The sequence below is a fragment of the Dipodomys merriami genome, unplaced genomic scaffold (genome assembly GCF_024711535.1).
Source record: "Dipodomys merriami isolate MVZ:Mamm:240054 unplaced genomic scaffold, mDipMer1.0.p SCAF_4, whole genome shotgun sequence".
Classification (NCBI taxonomy): domain Eukaryota; kingdom Metazoa; phylum Chordata; class Mammalia; order Rodentia; family Heteromyidae; genus Dipodomys; species Dipodomys merriami.
Genome location: NW_027205603.1, coordinates 18052379 through 18068925, shown reverse-complemented (window position 1 = coordinate 18068925; position 16547 = coordinate 18052379). Strand labels below are relative to the sequence as shown.

General features: G+C 49.4%; 1 protein-coding gene across 1 annotated transcript in view; it reads right to left on the bottom strand.

The window, feature by feature from the left end:
- Nucleotides 1–16547, bottom strand: part of Nid1 (nidogen 1) — a 51009-nt gene that overhangs the window by 25152 nt on the left and 9310 nt on the right. Inside the window, exons 2-8 of the mRNA XM_069990620.1 lie at nt 12076–12369; nt 11223–11449; nt 9105–9487; nt 5827–5976; nt 2598–2849; nt 1770–1970; nt 88–336 (exon numbers count right to left, since the gene is read on the bottom strand). Of these exons, the coding sequence (XP_069846721.1) occupies nt 88–336; nt 1770–1970; nt 2598–2849; nt 5827–5976; nt 9105–9487; nt 11223–11449; nt 12076–12369 (1756 nt within the window). The remainder of the gene's footprint in view (nt 1–87; nt 337–1769; nt 1971–2597; nt 2850–5826; nt 5977–9104; nt 9488–11222; nt 11450–12075; nt 12370–16547) is intronic.

Here is a 16547-nt window from a genome sequence, read left to right as displayed (position 1 = left end):
GGGGGAGGGGGGAAGGATAGGGGGGAAGAGGGGGATGGGTGTCTGAGGGCGCTGGCACCATGCCGGACAGTGCCCCATCCTCCTCACCCCTCACAGGCCCAATGGAGTTGCTGAGGGCGTAGCGCAGGATCCTCTCCTCCTGGTTGTAGAGCACGAACACACTGTCCACCGAGAGCTGCTGGGTGCTGGGGAGGGCAGGCTGCGTATCGCGGTCATGCGGGCACTCTTGGAAGGTGATGGTCTGGCGCCACTGGTAGGTGTGGGTACGCGCAGGCGCAGCGCTGTCCTGCCCCGGCGCCGTCACCGTGTACTCGCGGGTAGAGGACGATGTGATCACTGGAAGACAGGAGGGAGCCAGGGGATGGAGAGGTGGTGACATTGGCAAGGAGCTCTTCCCAGGGCAGTCCCTGCTCATCACCAACCCTAGGATGATCCGGAGGACAGCTTAAGGAAGACAATGTGTTGGTGTTGGAATCCATGTCCTTTTGTCTCCTACATCTCTTTGTGCTACCCAAAGGGGAACTTTGGGCATCAAGCGATTCTCCGTAAGTGGAGATCAGGGCAGGAATCATGGTTCACAGATAACAACAACAACAAAACTCTGTTCTCCAACCCACAGCTGGGGGCTGGGGTGCATTCCTGTCTTCCCCAGAGACTAAGGGAAGCCAAGGAGGAGCTGACAGCCCAGGCTGTGCAGGTCTGACGGGATCCCACCAGGAAAATAACCTGTGAAAGATGGGGGCCGAGGGAGTGTCCACCTGGCAGTACCACCAAAAAGGAAAAGGAACACAAGAAATGCAATGGGTGTTAGCAGCCAGTTTTGGAACGACCACTCTATAGCATCATGAGCAAAGCTAGGCAGAGGAAGAAAGACAAGCAGCCCCCTCGGGAGGCTGCAGTCTGCCCATGTGACCAAGCCCTCCGCTTCCTCAACACATGAAGGCCTCTTTGTATGCCTGGACTCGGCAAAGCAGAGGAGAAACAGAAATTCACAGTGCGCCGCCTGCCATGCAGCGCCCTCCTGCTGACGGCCAGGCTGCCTGGCCACAGGCTGAGCCCAAGGCCCTTCCCCAACAAGGACTCAAGCAGGCTGCCCTGGCCACAGACACCAACATGGCTGGTGTCTGACAGCATCTGACAGCAGCCTTCAGAATGTTTGAAGCCTTCAAACTGTTCGACTCACTATCTATTTCTTAGAAAAGTCAGACATTTGGCAAAGATTTGTGATAAACAGTCCAGGGAAAACGTGAAACAACTCAGCCTTAAGGAACAGAAGAATGGTTCACACCAGTAGAACTGGACCGATGTGTTATTCCAAGGCCAATCACGGGAGCTAAGGAATACACACAGATTGACGTTAACAGAAAGGTAAAGATTCAACAATGCAGTCTGACTGCAATTTCAGTTAAAAACAATTCTGGACAGTAGATTATGTAATTGCACTGTATCAATCAATAATACATTTCCTGATTTTTAAAACTACAATATGAGTGTATTAGAGAATGCATTTGCTCTATCAAAAATACAGGACGTGTTTAGGGGCTGAAGCATCAGGTTAAAGGAATGCAACTTACTTTCCAATAGTCAGGAAAAGAGTTACACCCTACGTGTGTGTGTGTGTGTGTGTGTGTGTGTGTGTGTGTGTGTGTGTGTGTGTGTGTGTGTGTGTGTGTGTGTGTGTGTGTGTGTGTGTGTGTGTGTGTGTGTGTGTGTGTGTGTAACATGACTGTTAAGGTAACTGAATTCATCGCTGGCACGCTGGCACTCACCTGAGCTGGAGTAGTGGTAGAGCTCCGTGTAGGGCTCGATTTGCACGGTGGAGCCCGACGGGATCTCAGGCACGCGACCCTCCAGCTCCGTGTTGATGGTCAGGTGCCCATGCTCGTCCACTCCGCTGAACTGCTGCTTGATGACCAGCTTTCCTGGGTGCCCCACGAAGGTCACCTCTGCCTGGCGGGTGAATTCGCCCCCTGGAAAGCAAGATGGTGGGTCACCCTTCTGCCCGGCCAGACAGACCCCCTGACAGACCCCTCCTGACAGACACAGGATCACAGTGTTCCATAGGTACTCGACAGCATCCACTCATGACTCGTGGGCTTTCCGGGATCCATGGAGACATCTAGATCCCCACCGAAAAATGCTTGTTCCTGGGTCAAAACACTCCCCAGGTGGCCCCAGTTAGTGATGTGTGTGTGAGTGCATGTGTGTGTTTATGGAGTGAGAGCTGTCCCTGAGCTTTTTTACTCAAGGCTAGTGCTCTACCACTTGAGCCACACCTCTACCCCTGACATTTTGGTGACTGACTGGAGATAAAGAAATCTCACACTTTCCTGCCCAGATTATTTTCAAATCAAGATCCTCAGATCTCACCCTCCTGAGTTGCTAGGATGATGGGTATGAGCCCCCACCCAGCACCCAGCTGGTGATGTGTACATTTAACCTGGTCACTTAGTCCAGGGAAGAACGAGAGGGCCATCTGTCTGCTTCTGAGAACACTTCTGCAGACAGAATTCTGGCTCCATCTGCTCCCAGGCTGGCCCAGCCCCTGTTCCACTGCCTCCACGGCCCATTAACCTCACTGCACACGCGTTACCTACCAGTGATGCTGAAGCCATTCTTGAAGCTGTCCTGCTCCACGGCAAACATCCAGCCAATGATGCCTCCAATGGGCGCCAGGGGCAGCAGGGAGTAGCCCACGGTGTGGGGGATTGTGCTGATGGCGGTGTAGGAACGTCCCTGGTTCATCACCACATAGGAGTGGAGGTCAGTGTTCTCGAAAACCACGGGCACCTGGCTGCTGCCCACGAAGATCCTTCCCTTCACCTTACCATTGACACGCTGCGGGGAACCTGAAACACATCCGTTAGGGTAAGCGTGGCCTCCCGGACAGAGTCGGGAGACCACAGGACTCACGGCTTCCTGACCATTCTCTTTGTAGACTCAATGTACCGCATAGTCAGAAACAGGGGCTGATCACGCCCTGCCTGCAAAGATCAGGAGGACTGTGGTTCAGGACTGGCAGGGGGCAATCAAAGCTGGGTGCGGTGATGTGCGCTGGACATCTCAGCTGTGCAGCAACTCAGGCTGCATGAGGCACAGATACAAAAATTAGTGAAAGCAGGAAGAGCTTGGAAATACAGCTCAAGTGGTACGGCACCTGCCTAGCAATGGGTGGGGGGTGGACCCCATTTACTGAGGTTTGTGAACCCCAGTAATACAAACAGACACACACAAAACTGAAGAATCTTTGATGGGCCTGTACCTGAAAGCCATCTCTGTTTTAAATCTGCTGTGCTCAGTGTGCCTGACAGCACACAGAGCAGCCAGGACACCCGTGACCCAGAGTGGCTGAGCACACGTTCTATCGCGGCAGCCCTGGGAAAAGCCATCCAGCTAATACAAAAAGAATGCAGGAATGCATCCCAAGAACAACTGCACAAACAAGCCAGAAAGCCAAGTTCAGGAAACCCAGCAAAATGTTTCCACCAAACCCTGAGCTAGAAATAAATAAATAAATAAAACTTTCAAGTAGCAAGATTCCCACAAGCATTTAAACCCCGAACTATTATCTATTACAGGGTGCATACAGAACATCAAGATTTGTCACGCTCAGCTTGCGGTCAAACAGCTGCTAGACATTCTCAGCTGATATGTGCCGGGAACACAGTTCATGAGGTGGCTTTTTAAAAGTAAGTGTTCAGGGGCTGGGAAGGTGGCTCAATGGTAGAGTACTTGCCTTGTATGCATGAGGCCCTGGGTTCGATTCCTCAGCACCACATAAGCAGGAAAAAAAAAAGCCAGAAGTGGCGCTGTGGCTCAAGGGGTAGAGCGCTAGCCTTGAGCTGAAGAGCTGAGAGACAGCGCCCAGGCCCAGAGTTCAGGTCCCACAACCAGACCCAAAAAAAAAAAAAAAAGTAAGTGTTCACTGTGGATGCTGGAAGCTTCTTGAAGGGTGGAGAGATATACAAACCAGGCCTTACAAAGAAGCAGAGGCACACACCACTGGGGGATGGAATTTGGAAGTAAAAATTGTTTTAAAAAAGAAATCACGGGCTGGGAAGGTGGCTCAGTGGTAGAGCGCTTGCCTTGCATGCATGAGGTCCTGGGTTCGATTCCTCAGCACCACATAAGCAAAAAGAAAAAAGCCAGAAGTGGCGCTGTGGCTCAAGTGGTAGAGCGCTAGCCTTGAGCTGAAGAGCTGAGGGACAGTGCCCAGGCCCAGAGTTCAGGCCCCACAACCGGACCAAAATAAAAATAAAAAAGAAATCACTTGAAAGAAGTTAAAAGTATCCTCCAAAATTAATCTGAAAAATACACTACATTTTCTTCTGTTGCCAAAGGTAATATTTTTAAAGTCTCACTATATCACCCCAAAAGACTTTTTTCTTTTGTTTTTTCCCAAGTTAAAACAGGAACTAGCCAGGCACCAGCAGCTCACACCAGTAATCCTCGCTACTCGGGAGAGGCTAAGATCTGTGGACCATGGTTCAAAGCCAGCCCCAGGAAGGAAAGTCTGTGACATTCTTATCTCCAATTAGGGCAGAAGGAGAGCTGTGGCTCAAGAGGTAGAATGTGATATGAGAAGAGTCAAAGGCCCACTATGGTGCATTCTGTAGTTTTTGTTTGAATTCTGATCTATGCCACAGGGGTCACACTGAGTGACCTATTATTAAACCCTCATGTGTCACACAGAGTGAGTTCCCATGATCCTCTGGGAGCACCAGGTCTGGCTGGTCCCAATGGGGGCTGACCTCAGCCGTCATAGTCCCTCGGGCTCTGGCCCCACAATGAGTTTAGCACTCTATAGATTAACTGAGACACACTTCCAGTGCTACAGCCTCGCTATGGTTTCTGGGGCACAGGAAGGAGGAATGGGCGGGGGGGGCGGTTAAAACTGCACCCTTATAAACTCTGGTGGACACCAGTGGCCCTGTCAGATTAAGCAGCCATGAAAAGAATTAGGTGTGAGGCTGAGATCTGAGATTGCAGTTTGAAGCCAACCCCCAGCAGAAAAGTCCTGAGACTCTATCTTCATCAATAAAACTACTCAGGAAAAGCCAGAAGTGGTGCTGTGGCTCAAGTGGTAGAGAACTAGCCTTGAGTACAGAAAGTCTCAGGGACAGCGCTCAGGCCCTGAGTTCAAACCCCATGACTGCCAAAAAAAAAAAAAAAAAAAGAGGTCTGGGCTAGGTGCTGTGGTATCTCACATCTGTAATCCTATCTTCATCAAGAAAACTAAAGTTTGAGGTTAACCTGGGAAACATATAAGTTAGTTACGGACACCCCATCTCAAATAAGATAGAAATGGTGGCATAAACCTGCAACTGCAGATACTTTCATCTCAATGAACAAGATAGAAATGGTGGCATATGCCTGCTATTCCAACTACTCAGAGGCCTAAGTGGGAGAAATGCAATTAAAAGCCCAGGGAACAACCACAAAAAAAAAAAGCAAGAATCCTACCTGAAAAATAAAAACAGATGCAAAAAGGGCTGGAGACATGGCTCAACTGGTAGAGCACCTGCCTAGCCTAGCAAGCACAAAGTCTGGAGATCAAACCCCAATACCTCTAAAAAAAATAAAACAAGTCTGTGAGCAGAACTGGAGAGACTCCCTCATCGCTGAGGCCAACCTGGACCCCAGAGACTCTATCTTAGAAGAAACCACTCGAGAGACTCCAAGGACAAAGACACAGTGTGACAAGCAACATGGGGCAGGACCCATCCTGCTCCATTTCCACCTCTGTCGTTGCCTGGGGCCTCTGAGGTGCTAGAGACGAAGCAGCAGCCCAGGGAGGGAGACGCTGCCCACCCAGAGGCCAGTTACCTTCTGCAACGCACTGGCGGCCGTTGCCTGTGTAGCCCGCCACACAGCGGCAGCAGAAGCCGGTGGCGAAGTCCCTGCATTCAGCCTGCACGGCGCACTGATGTCTGTTGTTGGCACAGGTCTGCCGGGTATCCGTGTTGTAGCTGAACACTGTCGGGAGAAGACAGCAGCCCGTCAGTGCTCTCCACACCTCCCAGGAGACATCCCATGCGTCTCCATCCCCAGGACTCATGCCCACCTGGACCCTCAAAGTCTACTGTGTGGGGAATGGGGTGGCTCCATTCTTCAAGCCACAGGTCTCCAAGGAGCTGAGAAACCGTAAGAGACCTATTCAACCCAGCTACAGTCTATGAACTTGGTGCTACCCAATCAACCTTCCATGATGGCCAGTCGTGAGGCTAGAAGGGCCAGCTGCACACCGGTGGGGTCCTGTGCACTCTTTATGCTTAGTTAAATAGATGTATAAGTTTAAAATTCAATTTGAGCCGGGCACTGGTGGCTCACCCCTGTAATCCTAACTACTCAAGAGGCTGAGATGTGAGGATCCTGGTTCAAAGCCAGCCTGGGCAGGAAAAGTTCATGAGATTCTTTTCTCCAATGAGCCATCAAAAAATACCTGTGGCTCAAAGTTGTAGAGAATTAGCCTTGAGCACAAAAGCCCAGGGACAGCACCTCCACTCTTGAGTTCAGGCCCCAGGAAAAGCAAACCCCCCCCAAAAAAAGAGAGAAGGAAGAAAGCCATTTGGAGAGTGGCACTAAGTGGTTCATCCTTGTAACCCTAGGTACTCAGAAAATTGAGATCTGAGGAATGAGGGTCAAAGCCAGCCCAGGCTGAAATATCCATGAGACTCTTAATCAGCAGAAAGTTGGAAGTAGAGCTATGGCTTAAGTAGTAGAGCAACAACCTTAAGTAAAAAAGCCAAGCCAAGCAAGAGTCAGAGGCCATGAGTTCAAGTACTAATACTGTCACACACACACACACACACACACACACACACATACACACACACACACACACACACACACACAAAGACATTTTAACCATCTGTGTCTATATATACAAATTTTCAAAACCTCTCTTTCCCCATGGGAATAATTCAGAATCTCTGATGTGCAAAAGCTGGTCAGGAAGAACTCCTCCGTTACACCCGGTCTAAAGGCCTTTGACAAAAGAATCAGAAGGAATCTCTTCTCAGGTTAACATTTCACTCCCACATATACTTTACTAGAATCGTGAAGCAGCCCATTAACTTTAACGAGCTAGAGCAAATGAATTTGGGCTAAAGTTCAAATGCACAGATAGGATGATGATCCACTTATAACTGGCTGTGAGGTGTGGAAATAAATGCAAACGTGAGCTCCTGGGATCTGGCCTGCATGCTGGGCGGGGAGGGTTCCCGGGCTGAGCACACAGCACAGGCTGGGAAGCCCAGCTCTCTCTCCATGGGTGAGCAATGGCCTACAGAGCTGAGGACAACTGTGCAAACACTAAGAATGTGCTTCTGGCCTTTCCAACAAACACATAAATAACTTGATTGGAGGGAGAGAAGAACATCTGATTCAGACACACTTCGGGTACAAATGTAGGCTTTTTCCAGAGGTAGACAGTAGTATACAGCCTCAAGTTGCAGGAGGGCTGCCCACGGTCACACTTAAATGCAGTGGTTTCAGAAAAGAGAAGCTCAGAGATATCTAGCAAGGGCAGTAATCGGACAAGACTCAAAACTCTACATCTACAGAAAGCACAATCCACACTGGGGAACTGGGGCAGAGCATACAGGGGGGCTGAGATAGGAGCCCAGGGCCTTGTCCTGGCATTGAATGCAACTTGTCCATTCCTGAGCCTCAGAAGTCAGTAAGCCTGCCAGCCAGCATGCACACCAGCCAGCACACACAATACACACCAGCCAGCATGCATTCCTGCCAGCACACACAATGTACTCCAGCCAGCACACACAATGCACACCAGCCAGCACACACAATGCACACCAGCCAGCATACACAATGCATACTGGCCAGCATGCACTCCTGCCAGTACACACAAGGCACACCAGCCAGCACACACAATGTACACCAGCCAGCATGCACTCCAGCCAGTACATACAATGCACACCAGCCAGCAAACACAATGCACACCAGCCAGCATGCACTCCAGCCAGTACACACAATGCACACCAGCCAGCAAACACAATGCACACCAGCCAGCATGCACTCCAGCCAGTACACACAATGCACACCAGCCAGTACACACAATGCACACCAGCCAGTACACACAATGCACACCAGCCAGCATGCACTCCAGCCAGTACACACAATGCACACCAGCCAGCATGCACTCCAGCCAGTACACACAATGCACACCAGCCAGCATGCACTCCCATCAGTATGCACATACACACAGGCCAGCATGCATGCCAGCACACACAATGCACTCCTGCCAGCATGCAGCTCAGCTTGCCCAAGGCTGGGAAACTCATTAAGAACAAACATGTCTGACTACTGGTATGAGGCACAGAACAGGCAAGGAGAACCAAGATGAGTGAGGAGTGTGAGACAGACAAGGCTTCTTAGCAGAGGCAATGAAGTTTAAAAGCTTGAACCAGCCTTGCATTGAAATCTCAGGAGATTACATTTCAGCCTCGAGAAAGGGGGGAAAAAATGAACACAGATTAGTCTGAGTATCTCTAGTGAGAGAAATCAAAGCATGCTCAGACTATCTGTACATTTCCTCAAAATGTACTCCAAAAAGTAAAAATCCCTCAACTACTACAGCTGCCTAGAAGACATTACACTGTAAAACTATTCAAAAAAAAAAAAAAAAGAGGATCTGCTTGTTTTGAATTTTGTGATCTTCAAATCAACTGTGCAACCCACTGGCGCTGGAAGGAAAAAGAATCATCCATTGCAATTCCGGAACCAAGAGGGAGCCAATGTCACGCCAAGCCCCAGAAGGAGCGTGGCTAAAATGTTTGTGCAGGTGGACAAACACATTTCCCAACTCAGAAGTCACAAACAAGAAAACCTGACTCTCGAAGGAACTCTCAAGGCGTGTTTCTCTTTGAAACAGACAGAACGGAAGGTGGGCGGTCTTGAACGAGGATGCGCTTTTTCCAGTGTCCAGCCACAGGTCTGGGTGCCCACCCTGTGGGGCGTGCCCATGGCTCTGGGCGCTCCGCCTCTCCTGGCCCAGGTCTCGCTCTTCACCCTGCCATGCACAGACCTGCGCCCCAGCAGCAACCCTGCTCCCCAGAAACCCAGCTGTACCCTCTGCGTCTTACCAACGCCTGTTTCCTCGACTTCATCCACATCAATGACATGTTGCTGGGGAAACCTCTCCACCGGCAACTGGAAGGATCTGGTCCTGGCCCTCTCCACGGGGGAGCGTGGAGGCCTCTGGGTTGCCTCATGGCCTGCGGAGAGGACGCTAGGCACACTGTGAGAGCCAGCGCCTCCACTATGTAGAGTCTCGTAGAGAAAGGAAGACGTGCTCATGTCTTCCAGACCCAGAGATGGGGTCACTATGATGTACTCTTCATCCTCATCCACATACTCTGTGCCGTCGTCCGGTCCCAGGTTCGAGTCTGCAGGCACCACACCACTGGCTGTGGCCGCACTCCCGATCTCAAACACCCACACACCCTGATGCCCAGAGTTGCTGCTCCTAAAGGCAAAGAAGGTTTCTTGAAAACGAGCCAGCCCCTCAGAACCAAGCGGGAGAAGCCCTAAGCAGAGGTGAACCCAACACAGCCAACAGGGGCTGGAACACAGGGAGACAACGGCCCTCTGGTCATCCCAGAGCGCAGACACCAGGGGCTCTGGAAAGATCAACCCAGATACACCTAACAGCAGCAAAACTCATCATCTGTCGGAGCTCATGAACACCCAGAATATGTGTAAGACTCGCAACTCAGTCTAGATACTTATTGCTGGCTATGCGCTTGACCTGGATTGAGCTAAGATCACTCGTGTTTCCCATACTAACACAGAGCTCCTAAAACCATTAGAATGTCCCAGTGATCAAAGCAACCTTGGAACACTATTTGGGTTGATGGTGGCTGCAGGAAGAGGCTGCTAGATAGGTGGCCAGAAAGCCACAGCATGGTGGGAGGTTGAGAAGTCCCCCTTCCGGGGGCCCTCCCAACAGCCACCTGCAGGGGCAGAGGGGCCAGGGCTGACAGGACTCCTCCACCAGCGGCCAACGCTGGAAGCCATGTCCCTATGCTATGAAACCTCCATGCAGACCACCCCATGTGCTGCATGGGAAAAGTAACTATTCAACACTTAAATCCTAGCCGGTGCTAGTGGCTCACGCCTGTCGTCCTACCTACTCAGGAGGCTGAGATCTAAGGATCACAGTTCAAAGCTAGCCCAGGCAGGAAAGTCCATGAGACTCTTATTGCCAATTAACCACCAGAAAACCAAAAGTGGAGCTGTGGCTCAAAATGGTAGAGCGCTCGCCTTGAGCAGAAGAGCTCAGAGAGAGCGTGGAGTTCAAGCCCCATGACTGACTCCTAATTATTTTACTTGTTTCTGTGTTCCTGGGGTTACTCAAGTATCCGCATCTCACTGGTGAGAATGTATGTAGTAATTAATCTTCTTTTGAACACTTCACTGACATCAAGAACCTGAACTAGGCAAATGCTTTTTCACACTCAAAGCCAGTCGGTAAGCATTTGCCAACACAGAACAAAGGGACAGACAGGAGAATTTTAGGCTAGATGTGACTATATGGAATGAAGATGGGAGCTTTGTTCTTTGTTTTTCTAACAATAATGGGAAAGGAAATATTTGAATTATATTTTAAAAAAACCAGTCTGCGCTTTTCCCTCAAGTCTAAGAACATAATGATGCTCTGTCAATGTGGGAGAACATGGTTTTATCAGGCTTCAGTTCCTGTCAGGAGACCAGTTTGACTAAACCTTCAGTTCTCTGGATGTCACCAGTTTAGAAACAGTTGGTTTTTTCTTGTTGTTGTTGTTGTTGTTGTTGGTTGTGGGGCCTAAACTCTGGGCCTGGGCGCTATCCCTCAGCTCTTCAGCTCAAGCACTCTACCACTTGAGGCACAATGCCACTTCTGGCATTTTCTGCTTATGTGGTGCTGAGGAATCAAACCCAGGGCCTCATGCATGCAAGACTAGCATTCTACCACTAAGCCACCTTCTCAATCCATAGAAACAGTTTTAAATGGAGTATATAAAAAGTACATTTGCTACCTTTTCATGCTGAGTATATTCCTTTCAGCTTACAAAAAATAAAAATACTGCATATAAAACCATATACCAATTTAAATCCATAAAGATATTTTTAGGTAAAGATTTACAATGCCTACTACATCTTCCTTGGTAAAATATTATTTTTTCTCAGGGGAACATGTACAAAGAATGAAGAAAGCATACTTGGCCAAATTTTCAATGGATTCTTCATCATCAGCAAATATGTTATATGGTCCGTCGCTCTTCCAAATGAACCCCACTAAGCCTTTACTGAACGCAACCATGGCAGGCACTTGTTTCTCATCCTTCTTCGAGAAGCTTGTGAAGAACTGCAGACCTTCTTCGGGATAAAGGAAAATGGCATAGGAGCTGGAATTGGAGGAGGCCAGGGCAGCCTGGAATGTGTTTCTCTGTGGAAAGAAGGGAAAATTCATTTCCCAGCAACACACCCATCATAAAACATGCCATTCACTAAGAACAGTGAATAAAGTTCCCACTTTATTCCAAAAGAATCCACTATTTTACGACCATGCTGAACTGTCCTAGGATTAGTATCAACATGAAATGTCCTAGTTAAGTAGTGAATATGTTCTGAATAACTCTGAACTTAAAGTTAACCAAGCTGGGCACCAGTGGCTCATGCCCGTAAGCCTAGCTACTCAGGAGACTGAGATCTGAGGACCACAGTTCAAAGCCAGCCTGGACAGAAAAGTCCCTGTGAGACTCTTTTATCTCCAAGTGACCACTCAAAAACTGGAAGTAGAGCTATGGCTCAAAGTGGTAGAATGTTAGATTGGAGCAAAAGAGCTCAGGAGACAGTGCCCAGCCTCTGAGTTCAAGCCCCACAACCACAAAAAAAAATAATAATAATAATTAATTATAATTATCCAGATAAAAGCTCCAGATAGATCTTATGGAACTTAGGGAATTCTCGCCCTCAGAATCTGTCTCAACATGTTCAACCACACTCACGCTTGGGTAAGTATTTAAAATGTGAGGACAGTGCATCAGAAGCACCCTCTCCCTGAACACTCACCTGGTGTTCCCCGGCAGGGCTCGGCCCTTGGTAGGGGGCTACAGATTCCCATGTAACGACCACCACACTCGTGGGCTGGAAAGAGCTATGTGGGAACCCCTTGTGGACATACTCGGCCGCCAGCTGAGTGGTAGAGTGGGATTGGTCCTCGCGGTAGTACACCTTCCCCAGGCCGTCGGTGGTGTCCAAGTCGGCCAGGAAGGGAGCGATCATGCCGAAGGTGGGCGGGAAGAGGCCAGGGTGGGACTCCTTGGCTGGTGGTTCACTCATGGCAATGATGCCATTGGTAGTGACCTGGAGGAAACCAAACATGGTTAGAGGTACCATGGAGAGGACCCCCTCCCTGCCCCGCCTGGCAGGGTGAACCCCACTCTCAGAACTGCAATGCATACTCACACCAAGTAAAATTTGGGACGGGCAATAAGCCTGAATGGCAAAGCCAGCTTTCCTCCTCCAGGTAAGATGGATGGCAGACCCCGCACAGGGCAAGAACCATAACATATGACCGACAGGTGCCAGTCACCAGGATGTGGGCAGTGTCCCAGATGATATGTTTTTAACTGACAACAGTCTCCAAACATAAGTTGGGTTTTTTTTGGGGGGGGGGGTGCCAGTCCTGGGGCTTGAACTCAGAGCCTTATTGTCCCTGAACTTTTTTTGTTCAAGGCTAGCACTCTACCACTTGAGTCACAGCTCAACTTCAGGCTTTTGTTGTTGTTGTTGTTAATTGGCACTAAGAGTTTCATGGACTTTCCTGCCCAGGCTGGCTTCAAACCATGATCCTCAGATCTCAGGCTCCTGAGTCACTAGGATTACAGGTGTGAGCCACCAGTGCCCAATATACAAGTCATTATTAAAGCCTTGCACACTTAGTGAACATATGGAATAATCACTCCACGCTGGGGCTATGTGAAGGGCTGTGAACACAATGGGGGGAAGAGCTAGTCCCTGGCTTCAAGGAGCTCACCGTTCAGAAGAGGGGTAGAAGACACTAACAGATGATGATAAATAATGCACCAAGAAGTAAATCTGGCTGGGCACTGGTGGTTTATATCTGTAATTGTAGACTATAACTTAAAAGACCAAGATTGGGCTGGGAAGGTGGCTCAGTGGTAGAGTGCTTGCCTTGCATGCATGAGGCCCTGGGTTCAATTTCTCAGTACCACATAAAGAGAAAAAGCTGGAAGTGGTGCTGTGGCTCAAGCCATAAGTGGCGCTAGCCTTGAGCTTAAGAACTGAGAGACAGTGCTCAGGCCCAGAGTTTAGGCCCCACAGAAAATTCCACAATACACTATCTCAGTAGGAAAAGCTGGATGTGGTGGTGTGCCTGTCATCCACACAACAGCTATAAGCTAATATAGGCGAATCACAGTCCAGGTATGTGCCTGAGTAAGAAACAAGTCCCTGTCTCAAAAACATCCATTGCAAAAAAAAAAAAAAAAAAGGCCTAGATTCATGGTTCAGTGGTAGAGTGTCTTTCTAGCAAGTGTCAGGCCCTGAGATATGAGGAGAAGAAAGGGGAAGAAGAGGAAGAAGAAAATCTTCATGGGATTGTTGTGACTAGTAGAATGGATTAGAATAATAATAGCTACTGACAGTTTACCATGTTCTAGGAGACTTGCCAGCATTTAGTAGAAAATTCTAGGGAACTCCTCTATTTCCCATCATCCGCTAGCACCAGCAAAACTTTTCTAGAACATACTGACAAGAGAAAAGAAAGGTATCAGGCAGGTGCTCCCTACAACATGCCAACCTCTGAGCACAAATCCCTCCCAGGGCCGGGCAGGAGGTCAGGAGGGGCGGCCCTCACTTTCTCAAACCCCCACAAGTTGGCAGTGGCCCGTGATCACACATGAGCCACATCCAGACAGCTTAAAAAGAAAACACTGTTTCCGAGTGAAATTTAAATCAGCCCAAGAATTCTGAAAACGCTCCTGGTGTCTTTTATTGCTAGGAATCCGGGCGCCAGACGGTTGCTATTTTCATGAGGAATTCTGGCCTGGAAGTCAAGTTCTATGCAAGGATCCTGAAGCTGCAAAAGCTCCAGACAGAGGCGGCCCAGGAGCCCTCATCAGCATCATTGTGGGAAGGAGGGAGGGAGGGAATCCCAGTGTGATGTGCACCACGGAGGCTACACCCATTCCCAACCTCATGCTTCTTCCCCATGAACTACTTCAGTGAAGGACAGACTCCGTGAGCAGTGTCTCCTCACATTAGGTACAAAGCACCCCTCCCCTCCACATTCCTTCTCTCGGGGGGTCCCTGCAGCCATGTGCAGGGCTAGTGTGATCCCCAAAACCTAGGAGCCCCTTAGTTTTTCCTGTGTATCCTACCTCCGATCCTGCTAGCATCACACCCTTATTACCCTCCGCTGGCTGCCCCTGCCCCCAGGGCTGGCCCCCACCACTCCCCATTCCTCCCAGCTGTAAGGCATCTGTCTCCCCCTCCTACTTCCTTCCTCCTCATGTGCAGGGCCAGCCAGTCTGCCTGCCTCTGTCCCTGCAGCAGCTTGCAGCTTACGTGATCCTGACACCACCCCTCCAGACTCTGGGTCAGCAGGCAGGACAGGGGTGTTCAATGAGGGCTCCGCCTGTGTACCTAGGCTGTGTAATCTGTGAGGCCAAGGCATCCGGGGGACCCCGGGGCTCTAAACTACTGCCAAGCTGCACACCAAAAACCCAGAGGCTACAGTGTTTCTACAGGAACTCGATCGAGTCTGACTCTGCAGGAAATACCAGAGACCCAAGAACCGGTTAAATGTCATCATCAGAGGTAGTCAGCAAGATCCAAAGTACAAGAGGAGACATTCTAAAGGACCATACTTCTTTAATAAATAGATTCTAAGGGGGGAAAGGGGAGGGAAGGTGATAAGCAATAGTCTCAAGCAAAGAGGCTACTCAAGATTCAAAATGGAAGTGTGTCGGTGTGTGTGTGTCCCTCGCGCTGGTACCCTACCACATCTGGCTTTTGTAGCAGTTAATTGGAGATAAGAACCTCACAGACTTTCCTGCCTTGTCTGATTGAATTGTGACCTTCAGATCTCAGGTTCCTGAGCAGCTAGGATTATAGCAAGAGCCACCAGCGCCCTTCTAAAATGGAAAATTCTTCAAGGACTCCATGGATTCAAAGAAAAAAAAAAAAAACCAACAGACAAACAGAAGACAGCAGAGACACATCACAGAAAACGAGACCAGAAGGTCTCTGAGGAAAACCAAACCACTGCTCTCTAATGAAAGCTGCTGGCTCACAGGTGACCAACCTTGGCCCTGAGGGTCAGACCTGCAGATAAGAATTCTTCACAGGTTCCTGCTGTCTATTTATAACAGGTTTTTACTAGAAAGCACCAACTCCTTCCTGGGCCCCACAAACGAACTAGAGCAGAAGAGCTTGGCAGCTCTCCTCTTGCTCCAAGCCGTTCCCTCCACCATCACTAGCAATCACCTGGGGCTGACACTCTCCGAGGAACCATCTTAGCAGGATTGGCCCCAGGCAGAGAGGACCATTACCTGTAATGACCAGACTGCACCTGAGGAGGGAGAGCAGCCTCTTGGGAACCAGAACAACCCTCAGATGAAGAGAAGGGTTCCCAGGGGATCCAGAACGGAGACAGTGACCAGGCAGCACCACCACACACCGGTCTCCCCCGGCCCCCACGCCTTCCTTTGTCTGTTTAAACCTCAGGCTCCTGAACTTCTGCATTCCAGCTGCTTCGTGCTGTGCGTGGGATGACGCATCTTTCTCAGCCACAAGGCTTCTTATCTCTTTATATCATTTCTCTTCCTGGTTCTGTATCTGAACTACAGGAGTGAGTGGCTAGACTTGACATGAACTTTCCTAATAGACTTCTTTGTGACTTTCTCTCTCATCAGACACGAGGAGAACGGAGAGAGCTGGCTGATTTTCTGGTAATGGGCATCTATACATGTGAAAAGTTCTAAGAGTCCTGAGAAGAGCCACATGCAGAGGCACAGGCCTATAATCCCAGCACAAGGAAGGGCTGAGGGAGAAAGACTGATTTCACAGTAAGACCCCATATCAAAAATAAATGAATAGCCGGGCTCTGGTGGCTCACGCCTGTAATCCTAGCTACTCAGGAGGCTGAGATCTGAGGATCGCAGTTCAAAGCCAGCCCGGGCAGGAGAGACCGTGAGACTCCTATCTCCAATAAACCACCAGAAAACTGGAAGTGGTGCTGTAGCTCAAGTGGTAGAGCGCTCGCCTTGGGCTGAAGAGCTGAGGGACAGCGCCCAGGCCCAGAGTTCAAGCCCCACGACCGACCAAAAAAAAAAAAAAAAAAAAAGAATAAACAGATAAAAAGTCTTTAAGAAGAAACATGTACACCAGACATCATTTTGGGGTTCTGACTAGACTCTGATTTAAATCAATTAACTGAAAAGATAAAATGTTTTATGAGATAGATACTGGTGGCTCATGCCTGTCATCCTAGCTATGCAGGAGGCTGAGATCTGAGG